The sequence below is a fragment of the Cydia fagiglandana genome, chromosome 2, assembly GCF_963556715.1.
Source record: "Cydia fagiglandana chromosome 2, ilCydFagi1.1, whole genome shotgun sequence".
In the NCBI taxonomy this organism is placed as follows: domain Eukaryota; kingdom Metazoa; phylum Arthropoda; class Insecta; order Lepidoptera; family Tortricidae; genus Cydia; species Cydia fagiglandana.
Genome location: NC_085933.1, coordinates 13,174,574 through 13,193,014, shown reverse-complemented (window position 1 = coordinate 13,193,014; position 18,441 = coordinate 13,174,574). Strand labels below are relative to the sequence as shown.

The 18,441-nt window shown below is 35.9% G+C and overlaps 2 protein-coding genes across 2 annotated transcripts in view; both read right to left on the bottom strand.

The window, feature by feature from the left end:
* LOC134676329 (angiotensin-converting enzyme-like protein Ace3) overlaps positions 1–18,441 on the bottom strand; it is a 144,272-nt gene that overhangs the window by 61,520 nt on the left and 64,311 nt on the right. The window lies entirely within an intron of this gene.
* On the bottom strand, positions 2,905–11,468 carry LOC134675948 (uncharacterized). Its single transcript, XM_063534292.1, has 7 exons — positions 10,827–11,468; positions 10,321–10,383; positions 10,173–10,235; positions 8,794–8,890; positions 8,269–8,677; positions 5,342–5,448; positions 2,905–3,748 (listed from the first exon to the last, which is right to left on the bottom strand). The coding sequence occupies exons 1-7, from the start codon at positions 10,904–10,906 to the stop codon at positions 3,413–3,415; spliced, it is 1,155 nt and encodes a 384-aa protein (XP_063390362.1). The 5' UTR covers positions 10,907–11,468; the 3' UTR covers positions 2,905–3,412.

Sequence of the window (18,441 nt, the reverse complement as noted above, 5' to 3'; positions counted from 1 at the left end):
AGACAATGTTGCCACTGCAATAATTTGTTTGTAAAATAGTACATTCATTTTTATAAACAAACACGCTAAGATAATTTAATTTATTTATTGGTAATTTTACTCCTGCGATTTAAAAACGTACTTTTATTTATTTATTTTTCCATAAATACAAGACGCGCTAGTAAAAAGTGGCAACATTGTCTTACTTTTTTTGGTCTTGAATTACGATTTTCACTATACTTCACTAGAAAATTGAGTTCCTTCATTAGTTTTTATTTTACGTTACGTCCTTGTACCTTTCTGTGATTGTAATTTTAATAACTAAATATGTATTATATCATAGACCTTTCTGAATACTGATAAATTACATAAAATAGATATATAAATCATTAAATTAAAAAGGCAGAATGTGCTTAGCTCCCAACTTGAAATCACTGGCCATCAGTTGGGTCTCACAACTTCGTTACAACGTCATTACGTTGATTAAATTCTACCTTATTAATTACTCATTAAGGCCGTTCCCGTACCCAAATGAAATCTACAATCGAGGCTCCCCTCACGCCACCCGTCCCGCCCCTAGATACAATGACGATACAACAGCGCCACGCAAGAAGTAGCGACTTGAAATGCACTAACAGGACACTGATTTGTAAAACGTATTACTTAATACTGAAAAAGCATGCTGCATCTCATAGATGGCGTTAAAAGTTAAAATGGAAAAATAAATGAAACATAGTGTAAATTAAATATTCATTTTAATGAAGTCAACTCTTATTTCAATAATATTTAATTATAAGGGTAAATACAGTTTATATTTAAACAAATTAATGACTGCAAGTTTTCTATAATATCATTATTTATTAGGTATACTGTGCAGGTATATCATCGATATTTATTAAAAAAAACCGGGCAGGTGCGAGTCGGACTCGCGCACGAAGGGTTCCGTACCATAATGCAAAAAAAAACAAAAAAAAAAAGCAAAAAAACGGTCACCCATCCAAGTACTGACCACTCCCGACATTGCTTAACTTTGGTCAAAAATCACGTTTGTTGTATGGGAGCCCCATTTAAATCTTTATTTTATTCTGTTTTTAGTATTTGTTGTTATAGCGGCAACAGAAATACATCATCTGTGAAAATTTCAACTGTCTAGCTATCACGGTTCGTGAGATACAGCCTGGTGACAGACGGACGGACGGACGGACAGCGAAGTCTTAGTAATAGGGTCCCGTTTTACCCTTTGGGTACGGAACCCTAAAAAGTTAGGGCATACCGATACAAGTGCGAAAAATAGGTAATTCGCACATGTATCGTACAACGTTTTACAGTACATAATATGGCTCTTTAAATTTTCGACATAGTTACGTAATGTGCTAATTATCGCACTAATGCGGTAAAGCAGCACCATATTGTAATAGTAAGGTGTATTCGGGTAATACCGAATGTCGGATAATTCCGAAATTCAGATGAAAATCACCCTTAATTCCATCATAATAAAAGTCTCTTTTCGGAACTATCCGACAGTTTGCGACATTCGGAATTACCCGAGTAAACCTTACCTACATTACGTTTACAAGTGCGGCAAATAGGAAATTCGAAACGAGTGGCGTTTTGAATCGACACGAGTTGCGAATTACCTATTCGCATATGTATCGTACAACGTTTTACAGTACCTACATACATATGGCCCCTTGAATTTTCGACATAGTCACGTAATTGCTAATTATCGCACTAGTGCTGTAAAATAGCACCATATGACTGTAAATCAAATTTATTTATTTTACAGAGTTCCATAGGTTCGTCGAATCAGAATCACTCAAGAGGAACTTTTTTCTCAGGAACGTGTAGAGGTCTCAAATTGAAATTATATCAAATAGGTACTCGGATCTACTCTATTGTCAAATATATTAGCCTTTTTTCTCGTATATCGCAAAAATCCGAATTAATATCAAAATACCGGTATTAATATTGAAATCCCGGGATTGACATGCAATATCGGAAATCAATCCCGGGATTGAGAATGATCCGATATTGCATGCCCTAACCAAGTTTCAACCTATCAACGAATAATAAATCCCGGGATCCGGATATTTCGATATTGGTCCTTCTCAATACCGAAAATGGAATCTTGAGCTTTGCAAGGGTTTCAAGGCACGAGGGTTAAACAAACCACTTCACAACTTGAAATCAATTTTACCTACTCACATGCAATTTTGCACATTTATTCATAAATTAACGTTTAAAAACCGGCATTTTTGTGACTGACTGACTAATAGATCAAAAACCTAACCCACTTCCAGCTGACCTAGAAACTTGAAATTTGACACCAAGGTAGACTATTAGGAGTTTATAAAGGGAACAATCTAAAAACTGAAAATATTGATAATTTGATGAAGAAAAACACATATATCGATAATAGGCTAGATGACTAATTTTCATTTATGGTATCAATCGATCAGGTATGTCTTTAGGATCAAAAGTCTATATTGTATCCATTGCATTAAAGGAATACAAAAGTTAGAAATGATAGTCAAAGTCCGACAGTCGTACTTCACTCGCGAAACGCCCCGAACAAAACGTCAAGGTCACAGAGAGTCCATCTTGAAGTATGAACAAAACAAGAAAATTGCGATTTTGTCTGTGAAATATTGCGTTTATGTATATAGTTTCCATACAATTTTTTATTGGATAAAATGTGAGGAATCGAATGGTATCCTTATTTTTGTAGTTTTTGGAAGTTGAAAAGAACTTTAATGTTGAAACTTTCAGGCGTTGTACTTTTGTATTATTTCCATATATTTTTTTAATATCCACAATATTGTGATAAATTGCTCATTTGCTATGTATTTTACTAGATTTTGTTGTAAAATTCAACATGTGTCATCATCTCTATTAATTTAGACTTATGGATCAAAAACCTAACCTTCTTGATATTTGGCAGGTAGACCATTAGGAGTATACTCGTATAGAGGAAAAAATCTGAAAACTGAAAATTATTGATAATTTGATGTAAAAAATCATATATTCATAATTATTCGATTAATTAAGTACCTAAGACTTACCAAAAACCTAACCCACTTTTAGATAACCTAGAAACTTGATATTTGGCATGAAGGTAGACTAAAAGGCGTATAAAAAAAGAAAATATTGAAAACTGAAATTTTTTGACAGTTGACCGCGCGTTAGCGAGGGTCTCGTTTTCAGCACAACTGCTTTTATGATTAACACTAGTAATTTCTTACTTTTTGTACAAAAGTAATGATTTCCCAACAAAAACATAAATGTGAAATGAGAGCCAAGTTCAATTATGTGTCGTTGACCGTTGTTGACTCGCTGACAAAAGAGTTGAGAGCGCCAAGTTCTGTGCTGTGTAGAAAATCCTGAAATCTCATTTCACATTTATTTTTTTGTTGGGATTATATATCACATATTTTCAATAACTATCAAAATTTAAATATTTAGAGCATACAGGTTGCAAGTTATCAACAGGGTTTGAAAAAGTAGGAATAGACAAACATATACTAGGTGAAGCCATGTCTTGTCCTATTTTATCATCTGGCTTATGATTTTCCTTGTCTTCATTTTGGATTGGGTTCCGAATCGGTAACCCACGAGGGTGTCTCGGGTCTATCAGTTCTGGAAGTATACACCGTATATAAAAATCTTTTAATTTCAATTCCATCTTCTCTGACCAAAACTGATCATCCCGGACAATTATTTCAGTTTTTAGTTTTTCTTTCTCACCACTCCAAACGGCAAACAAACATTTACTCCTACCTGTAATATGGAGCTGGCCTTGTATTTGATAAAACCAGGGGTGTTTTTTATTAACTTCTTCACCTTTTTTGGTTCTCTTCCAAAAGGTAACTTTTTTACATTTTATGGCTTCGTCAATGCCCATTCGGTGGGCTGTGATAGGACATTTTATTTCTATGATCATGTCATCTCCACAAAGGCCATCTGGTGTTGCACCTAGAAAAGGCAACTCAGCGTCAATATGTAGACCACATGGCCTTATGGAGAGATTGTGTTCTTTCTCCAATTGTTTAAGAGCCATCGTTTCGTTCTCTTTGCCGTGTTTTATTGAAGGCACGTGATCGATGTTGACTTTGTATAGCAGATCCTTTACGAAATTTGCGCAGTTGGTATTTGGACGTCTATTGATCACTTTTCCAAAATTTGACGCCGTTAGCAGTGTGCGTCTAAGCTCTAACCATTCCCCGCTTTCTGCTTGTAGAACTGTATTTTGTTGAATTTGTTCCCTTTCTTCAGAGGTTTTGTTTAAGTCGTTTAAGAAATTCTTTTTTAGGGATTCAAACACGTCTGCTTCGATGTCTGGTTTCAATGACTCTGGCCCATAGTCTTTGTCGGTAGTTTTATTTTCGACACGTGTATTTAGACGGAGTTTTGCCTTAGCATTTTTTTTTCTTTTCATATTCTTGCTTATGCGTTCACGTTCTAGTCGTTTTAAAGTACCCTGTGGACTTCTTCCGGCGTTCATTGATTTGTATAACAGAGAAATTGATTTTTTTTCGTTAAATGATACCGCAGCTGCTAGACATCTCGTGTGGTAAGAACTTTTTTTGGAAAAGTTTATCCTTTTGCCGCCGACAAATTTGGCTATTATGCTGTTGTATCGTTCCACAACGTTACTGTCGACGTCGTGTATCAAGCTACGGGCATGACTAGCAACATATTGTGTCAAAAAGCAGATTTTCTGCCATAAAGCGCTTGAAGACAATTTTTTAAAGCGATTCTCAACTTCACCTACTTTGTGACAAAAATATGGTCGACACTTGGAATGGTCGCCGAATCCGTGATGATGACTAAGCAAAATGTCTTCGAAAAGAAGTTGAACATCTGAATTTATTTTATGTTTAGCCATGGCTTTGCAGATGACTGCTCTCGTGCCTAAAATAGTATTTCTCGATATAAGCCCTCTTAATTTTTTCTGATACTTTGTTTCAGTAGTCAGGTTTTTTAATTTATTACAAAAATTTCGTAATATGTGATTACGGCACTCTACTTTTTCGACGGTGACATCTGAATACGGACGTGCTTGTAAAATTTTTGCGTAGGTGCTGGCGTCACCGTCAGAAATTAATCTTTCATATATTAAACCATGCATTTCAATGGATTTCTTGAATCCTTCGACAATGATATCGCTCTCCATACTTGTTGAAGAACCGTTGAAATTTTTATAGCATGCATGCTCCGGAGTAGTTGTTTCTTTTCTTTGTGCATAGGCGCAGGTGCTACAATATTTATTTTTGATGCCAAGATATAGAATTTTTCCTGTTCTTCTTCCGATGATTGATGCGGCACCAGAGGATGCGTTGTAGTTTTTTTTATACGAACGCTTGCTCCAGCAGCCATCAGCAACTACGTCTATTTTCGGAATCCCATTCTTTACGCGACCTTCTTCTAATGCCAATTGTTTTTCTTCTTCAGCAGCTTTATGCATTGATTCTGTTGACAAAAAAAGACAATGGGCATTAGAAGGTCGCGTAAAAAATGGGATTCAGAAAATAGACGTAGTTGCTGATGGCTACTGGAGCAAGCGTTCGTATAAAAAAAAACTACAACGCATCCTCTGGTGTAGCATCGATTATCGGAAGAAGAACAGTAAAATTTTTATATCTTGGCATCAAAAATAAATATTGTAGCACCTGCGCCTGTGCATAAAGAAAAGAAACAACTACACCGGAGCATGCATGCAACAAAAATTACAATGGTTCTTCAACAAGTATGGAGAGCGACATCATTATCGAAGGATTCAAGAAATGCATTGAAATGCATGGTTTAATATATGAAAGATTAATTTCTGACGGTGACGCCAGCACCTACGCAAAAATTTTACAAGCACGTCCGTATTCAGATGTCACCGTCGAAAAAGTAGAGTGCCGTAATCACATATTACGAAATTTTGTAATAAATCAAAAAACCTTACTACTGAAACAAAGTATCAGAAAAAATTAAGAGAGCTTATATCGAGAAACACTATTTTAGGCACGAGAGCAGTCATCTACAAAGCCATGACTAAACATAAAACAAATTCAGATGTTCAACTTCTTTTCGAAGACATTTTGCTTAGTCATCATCACGGATTCGGCGACCATTCCAAGTGTCACCATATTTTAGTCACAAAGTAGTTGAAGTAGAGAAACGCTTTAAAAAATTGTCTTCAAGCGCTTTATGGCAGAAAATCTGCTTTTTGACACAATATGTTGCTAGTCATGCCCGCAGCTTGATACACGACGTCAACAGCAACGTTGTGGAACGATATAATAGCATAATAGCCAAATTTGTCGGCGGCAACAGGATAAACTTTTCCAAAAAAAGTTCTTACCACACGAGATGTCTGGCAGCTACGGTATCATTTAACGAAAAAAAATCAATATTTCTGTTATACAAATCAATGAACGCCGGAAGAAGTCCGCAGGGTACTTTAAAACGACTAGGACTTGAGCGAAAAAGCAAAAATATGAAAAGGAAAAAAAAATCTAAAATTCTCCGTCTAAATACATGTGTCGAAAATAAAACTACCGACAAAGACTATGGGCCAGAGTCATTGAAATCAGACATCGAACCAGACGTGTTTGAATCCCTAAAAAAGAATTTCTTAAAGGACTTAAACAAAACCTCTGATAAAAGGGAAAAAAGTTGAAAAAAACACAGTTCTACAAGCAGAAAGCGGAGAATGGTTAGAACTTAGATGTACACTGCTAACGTCTTCAAATTTTGGTAAAGTGATCAACAGACTTCCAAATACCAGTTGCTCTAATTTCGTTAAGGATCTGCTATACAAAGTTAATATTGATCACGTGTCTTCCATAAAACACGGTAAGAGAACGAGACGATGGCTCTTAAACAATTGGTGAAACACCACAATCTTTCCATAAGGCCATGTGGTCTACATATTGACGCTGAGTTGCCTTTTCTAGGTGCAACACCAGATGGCCTTTGTGGAGGTGACATACATGATCATAGAAATAAAATGTCCTATCACAGCCCACCGAATGGGCATTGACGAAGCCATAAAATGTAAAAAAGTTACCTTTTGGAAGAGAACCAAAAAAGGTTAAGAAGTTAATAAAAAGCACCCCTGGTTTTATCAAATACAAGGCCAGCTCCATATTACAGGTAGGAGTAAATGTTTGTTTGCCGTTTGGAGTAGTGAGAAAGAAAAACTAAAAACTGAAATAATTGTCCGGGATGATCAGTTTTGGTCAGAGAAGATGGAATTGAAATTAAAAGATTTTTATATACGGTGTATACTTCCAGAAATGATAGACCCGAGACACCCTCGTGGGTTACCGATTCGGAGCCCAATCCAAAATGAAGACAAGGAAAATCATAAGCCAGATGATAAAATGGGACGAGACATGGCTTCATCTAGTATAATTATGTTTGTCTATTCCTAATATTTCAAACCCTGTTGATAACCTGCAACCTCCATGCTCTAAATATTTAAATTTTGATAGTTATTAAAAATGTGTGATATATAATCCCAACAAAAAAATAAACGTGATATGAGATTTCAGGATTTTCTACACAGCACAGAACTTGGCGCTCTCAACTCTTTTGTCAGCGAGTCAACAACGGTCAACGACACATCATTGAACTTGGCTCTCATTTGACATTTATGTTTTTGTTGGGAAATCATTACTTTTTGTACAGAGATTACTAGAAAGCAGTTGTGCTGAAAAATCTGAAAACTGAATCATAGCTGAAAATGAGAGCCTCGCTAGCGACGGTCAATTGTCAAAAAAAATCAGTTTTAATTTTTTTCTTTTTTATACGCCTTTTAGTTTACCTTCATGCCAAATATCAAGTTCCTAGGTTATCTAAACGTGGGTTAGGTTTTTGGTAAGTCTTACTTAATTAATCGAATAATTATGAATATATGATTTTTTTCATTAAATTATGAATAATTTTCAGTTTACAGATTTTTTCCTCTATATACTCCTAATGGTCTACCTGCCGAATTTCAAGTTTCTAGGTCATCTGGAAGTAGGTTAGGTGTTTGATCCATAAGTCTAAATTAATTATCGATATACGTGTGTTTCTTCATCAAATTATCAATAATTTTCAGTTTGTAGATTTTTCCCTCTATAAACTCCTAATAGTCTACCTTGGTGCCAAATTTCAAGTTTCTAGGTCAGCTGGAAGTGGGTTAGGTTTTTGATCTATTAGTCAGTCAGTCACAAAAATGCCGGTTTTTTAAAAACCAACTGATAAATTGGTTCCCATTGGTGAAAAGTACTTTAACTACGTTGAATTCCATACCTTCTAATACACGCTCCCAATGCGCGCTACAATTATCGTGGCATTCAGCATAAGTTTTGTCGGATATCAACGGCAGGTTTAGGGAAGACAGCATCTCTTGCAACTGTGAGTGTCCGCAACCAATTGCAATAGTGCCTGCAACAGCACATTGGTTTACTCCCAAGTAATTTTCTCCACAGTCATCACTTGGTATAGAAAATTTCTTCTTGCATAGTTGACACCGAAACAAAAATTTTGATGTTAGCCCATGTTTTACTTCTCCAACCAACTGCATTTCTTGAATACCGCATCCTAAGGGTCCATGATTGCAAATCGATTGTAATTTTGTAAAAAAATTACTAATTGCAACAATTCTTCGACCGACGGTTTTGTCAGGAAGCTCTTCTTCCAAATCGAACGATATTTGTAACTGAAAATAAAATATATTGTAAGTGTTAGCATTTACAATTTGTCACAATCATGTACAGTCGACGTCAAAGATTTATAATAAGGTGAAAAATGTATACATATATCATAATCACCTACCTCATGGGTATCTTCTTCCTCTAATAGACTAGGAACCCGATAAGTGTCATCCACCTGTGCAATGCGTGGGTTCAAAATGTTTGAGCTGGTCGCCTCACTGTCAAAACCAAAATTAAATAAATGTATGATGTTTTACAGCACATATGGACTTTACCGCACTAGTGCGATAATGCACACACACATTACGTATGTATGTCAAATATTTAAAGGGCTATATGTACTGTAAAACGTTGTACGATACATGTGAGAATAGGTAATACGCAACTATAATTTTCGGTGGAAGTTTGCATGGTAATATTGGTAATGTACATCATATATTTTTTTTTGTTTTATCATTCTCTTATTTTAGAAGTTAAGGGGGGGGGGACACATTTTACCACTTTGGAGGTGTCTCTCGCGCAATAAAAAATCGGTCAACACGCTCAAGAAAAGTAAATCATTTACTATTGTGTAGGGTAGTATAATATAAAATAACTATCAGTTCATTAAAAAAAAACGTAAAAGAATAACGAAAGTACGGACAATCGGTAAATCCCGGGATTTTAATTTCCGGGACTTACTCATGCAACCCTATTACATTTTATCAGTGTACATTTTTAGGGTTCCGTACCCAAAGGGTAAAAACGGGACCCTATTACTAAGACTTCGCTGTCCGTCCGTCCGTCTGTCATCAGGCTGTATCTCATGAACCGTGGTAGCTAGACAGTTGAAATTTTCACAGATGATTGAATTTCAATCGCCGCTATAACAACAAATACTAAAAACAGAATAAAATAAATAGTTATACAACAAACGTGATTTTTGCCGTTCTTTGCGTAATGGTACGGAACCCTGCGTGTGCGAGTCCAACTTGCACTTGGCCGGTTTTTTTAAAATTAAGTACCTCTTGGAGAATATCAAATAACTGATGAGGGCAATGTATCTCGTACGATATTATTGATTGGCGACATTTTATTTAGTTTTCGGCGAACATTTGCTAAGTAGGTAGTACTAATAGCCATCTAGGAAAATAAGTACAAAATACGTCCAAATAATTGAGACTATCAATTCAAAGCATAAAAAGATATAAGCATCTGCACTGATAGGAAAACAATAGGTATCCAACTAAGGTCTTTTCGTACGCCGCCGCTGTGAGTAGGTAGGTATTTATCGCAACGCACGAAGTTACGCGCGACACAGGTACCTACATATGTGACGTTATCTATGAAAAGGGACCTTATTGTCGATGGCGCTTCCGCCATTATTAACGATGCTCTGATATAAATACCACGCCGCGCGACGCAGTGCGTCGTAAGCGCCATAGACAATAAGGTCCCTTTTCATAGATAATGCCACAATTAGAATTCATAGATAATGCCACAATTAGAATTAGAACTTACTCGTTATTTTGACTGACTTTCAACTTTGATGAAATCGGAGATTCCATTTCCATATTTTGCAGTCTGTAAATAAAGATAAATTGTAGTATATAGTGAATTGTGTTACGTAGGTAGGGCTAAAAAGCACAAGTCAAATAATTATACTCACTCGATGTAGTCTAAAGATATAGTATCATCTTCGGCTGTGAAATTATCCAATTTTCTTCTTTTCCTAGAAAGACAAAAAAGCAAAAAGTTTAGACGCATGACAAATCACGAGCTGAGGTTCAAACCCTCGATAGGTGGATGGATTGCTAGAACGCTTTATGCGTGTAATTGTGTGCGTTACATGTATTACTGTGTGCTCGTATTTATAGGAAGGCCCACTACACCGCAACCGCGTAACTACGACTCACGGACACGCACACATAGACGGCAATGTTTTCTGCTTTGCCGTGGCGCTAGTGCCGCGTGGTGTAAACGTCGCGAATCGCAATATCCTTTTAAGCTATTTGGATGATGACTTGATGACAGTGTTTAACCGGTAGATGGAGCGATTATTAAATTTTAGAATGTTTTAAGTTATATGGATTACTAATTAGTACGATCAAGTATATATTAAATTAAGTAATAATTACTTATTTCACTGTGTAATAAATATACATTTTTACTTACGTTTGTTCCATTGTTTGTTGGAATCTTCTGAGTTGTCTTTTTCGAGATGTCTTCTTTTTAATGAGTTGCTTGTTACCCATTATAGGTTTTGGTGCACACGGTATACACACAACACACACTAGCCACAACTAGCTAGCTAGCTAGGTGCTAGGACACACAACACAGAACAGTTTTTATAACTAAATCTTATATTTGTTTTGGGGACACGTAGTACAGGTCCGTCTGGCACGAGCGCTCAGCCATCACTGTCTCATTTCGAAAGACGGACGGAGATAGAGCATGCAGGCCGAAGTCAATATTTTGTTACGATAGAATTAGTTGATGTTTATTTATTTTAAAAATATTGCCTCTAATTATCGTTTTTCTAAAGCTGTCAAATTATTGTTATAGTTATGATTGATTTTTCTCCTTTTTTTGTTTCATAGTGTCACATAGTAAAGAAACAAGTAAAGTTGGAGTATAAATTCGAATTGGAGGTTACTTTGGGAATAAATTGTATCGAGCGAAGTGTTATGAATCGTGTATCGAAAGCTGTGTTATGAAAGATAATATAATCAAGAATTATATATATTTTTCCCACGTCTACAAATATCAACGTTTCTTAGAAAAATAGGATAACAATTGGGGTATTTTTACATTTCTGGCTCAGGGAACGGCCTTAAGCAAGATAATTAGAGAGATACAGAGAACCGGAGGCAAATTCGAACGTACATTTCGATATTTACAAGTGATGCAAATTTTATTTTATATATTGGTGCGAGCGGACGCATGGGCGAATGATAATAAAACAAAATCATTTTGATATCAATATGTACGTTACAAATGGCCTCCCGATCTTACGTTTAACTGTAGGACAATTCAATTAAGGGTTGCAGTATTAGCCGTAGTAGGATTTTAAAGTTAAATTGGGTACTTCAAACATTTAATTTGCAACGTTATTTTAGCTGCGGATATTAGAGTTACCTATTCTACATTTAATTCCAAATAGTAATAATGTTACTGCAATATTGAAATACAGATAAAATTAATAAATAACAAATAGTGTCGATGCAGCTGTTTTTACGAGATTAATACCTAGTAACAATAATTAAAAAAAATACATTTAAGTTTGCGAATGAAATTTATATAGAATTGTGTATAATAATAAGAATGCTGTGCTTCTTAATAACAGCATAAAATATTTTTTTACTAGTATAGGTACCTAGGTAAGAAGAATACATTTTGTAATAACGAGATAATATAATTATATCTCGGTAAAGGTACAAAGTCCTCCTATTTAGTTTATATGCAATCATAGTTGCACTAGTTATGTGATTAAAATTATTATTTCTCGGGTTTCTTCGGCAAGGCTTTTATATAGAATATATAAAATTATAGAACTTACTCTACACAAATAAAATACCGGTGTTGTTTACTAACGTGAAGTGTCATTAATAGCTAATCATTTTAATTGTTTACCAAACATTCCCCTAATCCAAGATGTCCTAATCCTACAAATAGTTATTACAGTTTCGGCATTTTCAGAAAATATATCACTGAAAGTTATTCCTCTGATGAAAGAATTTGATGGAAACATGTAATTATAATTACACACATGTAATATGTAAATTTCTTTGTATGTAAAATGTTTAATAATTGGTGAAATAAAGAATATTTACTTACTTAAGTAGTTACTCAATTCAATGTAAAATAAATAAATCTAATATGCGAAAGAATGCGACGTCCATCCATCATGTGATTACCTCCTGACAGCTTGTAAATAACCTTTCAAGGTGAAGCGTTGTTTGAGGCACTAATTAAAGGGCAATTATCCTTTACGAGAGTTCCTGTTATTCGTAATTGTACTCAGTGGCAGGTTGTATGATAGACCCTCGAAATGCGATTGCTGAACATTGGAATGTGAACAATAAAGGGCAAATCAATCTGATTCAGTTGGTAGAAGGCCGGTATTAGGAGTACAATGGTTTTTTGGACTCACATTTCCTGGCTCTATTTTAAATTTAGTTTCACACTAACCCCATCATTTATTCATCCTGCTTTCTGATTTTAGTTCCTCAGCGCGATTATTCTGATTTCCGTGGATCAATAAAATTAGGCCGTGCGTCTGTACTAAATAATAAGTAACTCGGTACAAAAAAACAAACTATACACGGCGCGTTTCAGTAATGAATTAGAGATGAAATTGTAAAGATAATATCTTTACTATTAGTATAAAGATAATATCTTTACTATTTCATCTCTAATTCATTTCCCGAATCGCGCCGACTGTGGTTTTATCTGTTAGGTAGTTTGTGCTTTGGAATAATTTTATGAACCCTTAAGAGCGAAATTACTATTTTGAAAGTTTTCCCATAAAATCTGAATATTATTCCAAATAGTTATGTTTTGGTGATTCATTTGAAGAAGATACACATTTCCCGTAGGTAAGTCCAATCTAAATTGAACCTTAAATCGCTGCATTTGCTATTGAAATTTCATTGACACATAGGTATGTGGTTGATAAATCGTATAATGCCGATAAGGGTTAGGGTGGAAGTAGTCCGTAAACACAAAGTTGTTACAGTCACCTGCAATAATATGTTACATAATGAAGCCTGCAAAAATATCTGAAATCTTATTTCTAGAGCCATAAGAGAGTTTTACATAAATTTACGTTACTTATTCATTTTTCGGCCATCAACTTATATATTATGTGTGCCAAACTTCAATACAATCGCCCCAGCATTCCCAATCAATCGGCAGCGGGTTTTAGTTTCGGTGCAAATTGGTTGTGACAGACAGACAAACGCACGAGTGATCCTATAAAGGTTCCGTTTGAGTTAAAGACATTTAGTAGGTATGAGTATCCATTATCTCACGTATAAACAAATCACAGATGGTGATTAGGTAAGACAATACAAAATGTAAACAGTGTTATTGTTTGACATAACTCTTGGTTACGGTATCGCATCGTAAAATATGGCAGAAGCTCACTGAACCCTCATTTCTGGCTGAATTCCAAAGATTACGTACTAGTATTGAAAGCGTGGATTTGCGTAACCTCATCACTTTTCTTCATAGCCAGATACGGATACCTGCATTGTTTGCGGCAGATATTCAGTAGCATAGTACATACCGTATAATATTTGTATATGTGTGTTTAGTTTATATACTTTTTAAAATTAACACCATGCATCTTTTTCCCCGCATTGTCCCGGTTTTACGAAAGCAGCTACCATCTGACCTTCCACCAGAGGAGAAACTAGGTCTTATTGGAATTAGTCCGGATTCTTTACGATGCCATGCACCGAAAATCGACTGGTTACAAATGACAGTCATATCGTACATAAGTTCCGACAAACCCATTATTACGAGCCGGGGTTTGAACCCGTATTCTTCAGATTGAAAGTCGTACACTCTTACTGCTAGGCTACCAGCGCATCAAATTAAAATCAATGCCTTGCATTTATAACTCTCTCTCTCTCTTTTTGCTTTGCCGTATTCGGGTAATAAATTACTTAAGAGTTTAACATGCTCCTATCTACAGATACGCACGCACAAACACAAATATTTCTGCTTACAAGCAGTATAAATACAGTTCTCGCAACATTCAAATTACAACTTGCGATATTCAAATGATACGATCCCTTATAAGATCTTATATTCTGCTCTAACGTTATACATTACTTCTTTTGACTTGGCTGCCTTTGTGTTTATGCGTATTTTTTTAAGCATTACCTTTGACTGGGGTGTGTTTTAGGGCTCCGCAGTCTACTAGAAATCCATAAAGTGGTTATACACCGGTTTGGATCAGAACAGTCGTTTCCGAGATTCTGCAAAAAATCGTCCCTATTTAGGACGTAAGTTCCGAGAAAATACCGTTTTCTGTTGTGTATAAAGTTAATATTGAAGAGATGTTTACAAAAACAACAACTACACTACGACTTGCTCGTTGATATGATTTTATATTTTTACGAGTTTTTTTAAGGGACTGGCCCTCCCTTATAAAGGGTTTCGTATGGGTTTTTATAAGGCTAACGCATTTTAACTCACCATATGAATACCTAATGACACATTCCGACAACGTCAATTACCTTCAGAATTTACTTTTCAGTAGGTATCTACAGTACAGTGTACTTCGAGTGCTGCCCAGGCTATCATGATAGTCCCTAATAACAGATTGTGATATCAAAAATTGAACTAGGTATCGGTTGTTGTATAAGCTGAAAATGATATTAATAAGTAACTAACTAACTGTTTTGATACAAAGAGAATCTTGGCCTCCAAAACGAGAGCGTGCCACCTGTACCGATCCTGCGCCACTATATATATGTATGTGATATTCATGTTTCAAATTACATCGCCCCGAAAGTTTAAATTGGTAATATGTCCTAGTTTGTGCAACTTACTATCACAATAATAATTAAAGTTAACGTTATAATATTAACTACGGCGTAACTAAAATAGAACTTTTGATTAAAGATGCTTTTCTTAATAAAGAACCACAAAGTCACGTACGACTATTATGTAACGTATCAGACTTACAAAGGGCCGATAGATTTAATTGTTCTCGATTAATTGCTTGCGATACTCGTTAGCGAGCAAGTCATTTTGTTATCAGCTTCGTTCTTAGAGCATTTATTAAGAACAATGTTTCAGATATGGACGGACTCTTTTGTTCTACCTTATTTTTACATCTGCACGACTAACAATTTTTGTGGGTCGCGCTCAAATGGAAACACTAGGGGTTCTGTAGTTTAATTATTAGCTTTGTCGGCATTAATGTCATCTAACTAAATGCCAAGCGGTTGCCAAAGCTGTGAAGCCGCGTAGGACTTAGGTACCGGCGGATCACAATCACTCTGGCTGGGGAGAATGCCAAAAAGTGTTTGCGCCAGGATAAAATCTGGCAGGTTTAATGTATGTGTTTAAAGTAGTAGGTAGATAGATATATAGATTCAATACTCATTCATTTACGACTCAATATAAGTAACAATAGAGAAAAATTATTGCCATCGGGTGTAATGCAAAACCAAATCTTATTGATAAGAATAATCCGCTTGGGAAATCTAGTGGTACCTATTTCTGTAATTCAATTAGTAAAGTTATACCGGGTGTGGACTATACACGAGCAAAAATTTAAACTGTATGCTGTACTCCACAAAATAACCAATATTTGCTAGCAATTTTTATAAATAACTTGTAAGTATTTTGACTTTTAGAACTCTTTAAAGTTTGCTTTAAACTTTGAACACTGATGACAAATTAAATATTTTCAGTTCAGTCACAAATGTTGGCTAGTTTGTGGAGACAGCCTACAGTTTAATTTTGTGCTCGTGCTGGAATAGGCCACACCCGGTAGAGCGGAAGGTCTCAGAAGCGTTCTAAAGATCATTATAATGTACCTACCACCAGATAACAGGGGGCCTAGCCAAGATGACAATCGTATATCGACAAACGCCAAAAATATCGGGATAACAAATGCTACGAAAAGTCGCGTGACTATTTCCATACATTATTTAGGTTTCGATTGCCGTTTTATATCAATGATCATGGCGATCAAATTTTTAACCGACTTCCAAATCTCAAAGAAGGAGGTTATCAATTCGGTTGTATGTTTTTTTTTATTTTTTTTATTCTTTTTATTTTTTTTTATGTTTGTTACTCCATATCTCCGTCATTACTAGACCGATTTTGAAAATTCTTTTTTTGATTGAATGTATATGCATACAGATTGGTCCCGTTTTTATCAAAACCCAGTTCTGATGATGGGATCCATGAGGAATCGAGGGAACTCCTCAAATCTTAAAGGCATACATATAGTGATTTTTGGGTTTTTATCAACAAATCAAGCATATACATCCAAAAAAGTGACATTTGATGAAGTGGAACTGCTGATGATGATCAGAACGGAACTCTTCAACGACGCATAGTTCACGGTTGGCGATTTGTCCTCTTCGTTACGTTTGTTAAGCAAGTTAAGTTTTTAAGCCACATTTTTGTCAAGCTCGAGTTCTGATGATGGGATCCATGAGGAATCAAGGGAACTCCTCAAATCTTAAAGGCATGCGTATAGAGATTTTTGCATTTACATCAGAAAATCAAGCATTTTCATTAAAAACTGTTGCATTTGGTGAAGTGGAACTGCTGATGATGATCAAAACAGAACTCTTCAACGACGCATAGTTCAAGTTTGTCGATTTTTCCTTTTCGTTATGTTTGTTAAACAAGTTAAGTTTTTAAGCCACATTTTTGTCAAGCTCGAGTTCTGATGATGGGATCCATAAGGAATCGAGGGAACTCCTCAAATATTAATGGCATACGTATAGATTTTTTTGTATTTTCATCATAAAAACAAGCATTTACATTAAAAACTGTCGCATTTGATGAAGTGGAACTGCTGATGATGACCAGAACAGAACTCTTCAACGACGCATGGTACACGTTTGGTGATTACGAATTTCGGTTTTGACTTGGACTGGGACCCGGACTCGGGCTCATACCCGGATCCGGTTCGGACCCGGACTCAGACCCGGACTCGGACCCGGACTCGGACCCGGACTCGGACCCGGACTCAGACCCGGACCTTGACCCGGAAAACCACTATGATACCTTAACTAAATAAATCACTAAATAAAGTATGATGATGCCAATCTTACTAGCCCTTCCCGCTTAAACCCCCGTACACCGCACCGCATGCGCCATTAAGTGGGTTAGGTTAGGTTTGAACTGCGATCCTCACAGAACCGAACTGCTATCTGAGAAGTGGGTTAGGTTAGGCTAGAACTACGACCCTTATGGCTCCTCTACACGATGGGCCAACGCCGACCACTCCAAGGGACGCATTTATACGTTAGAGGGAGCAAGTGATATTGCTATCTCATTCTACCGCATGGCTGCGTCCCTTGGAGTGGCTGGCGTTGGCCCATCCTGTAGAGGAGCCATTACAGAAGCGAAATGCTAGTAGAAAAGTGGGTGGTTTTACCTCCTTTTCTACGTAGTGTACCATCTACAATAATCTTTCACCGGCCCCCATAGAAGTCGGTTTTTTTTTCTTAAAAAATATTTTAATAACCTCAATCGAATATACATGTACAATATTTAATCAGCATTTCATATTAATTAGCCTACTACGCTACGCGATTATACATGAGGCTTAGAGCATACATAATTATTAATTATTATCCATTTATGTACGCTCTAAGACGGGAGGGAACGTAAAAGGCTTTCCGATTATTTTATCTTTGTGATTACGTTAGAAAGGCTTTTGTTGTAAGGAACGATGAAGTTCGTGTTTTTTACTTCTCATTGATAGACTAAAATTGATTGATTCGCTTATTCGTTGTTCCCAAAAATTATGTAGGTAAATGATATTTCCTGCAGAATCAAAAGATAATATTCGGTTGGTATATAAATACAAAATATCCAAAATAAATAGTACAGTATTTTCTTTGTTAAACAACGTTTTAACTACTCAGATTTAAAAACCCAGTACTATTTTATTCAATGTTAAATCGTTCAACAGCTCAGTATGAACGGTTAAAACGCAGCCACAGCTTTTCTGAGTACGAGTAGGTAAAATAGGTTACAACGCAATAATAACGTACCTACGCAATCAATTTCAGATCAACTGCTA

Coding starts and splice junctions, on each gene's coding strand:
- LOC134675948 (XM_063534292.1), bottom strand. CDS start 10,906: ATGGGTAACAAGCAACTCATTAAAAAGAAGACATCTCGAAAAAGACAA. Junction 8,678..8,793: donor AGGAAGAAGATACCCATGAG/GTAGGTGATTAT, acceptor TTTTATTTTCAG/TTACAAATATCGTTCGATTT. Junction 5,449..8,268: donor TTGGGAGCGTGTATTAGAAG/GTATGGAATTCA, acceptor TTTTGTCAACAG/AATCAATGCATAAAGCTGCT.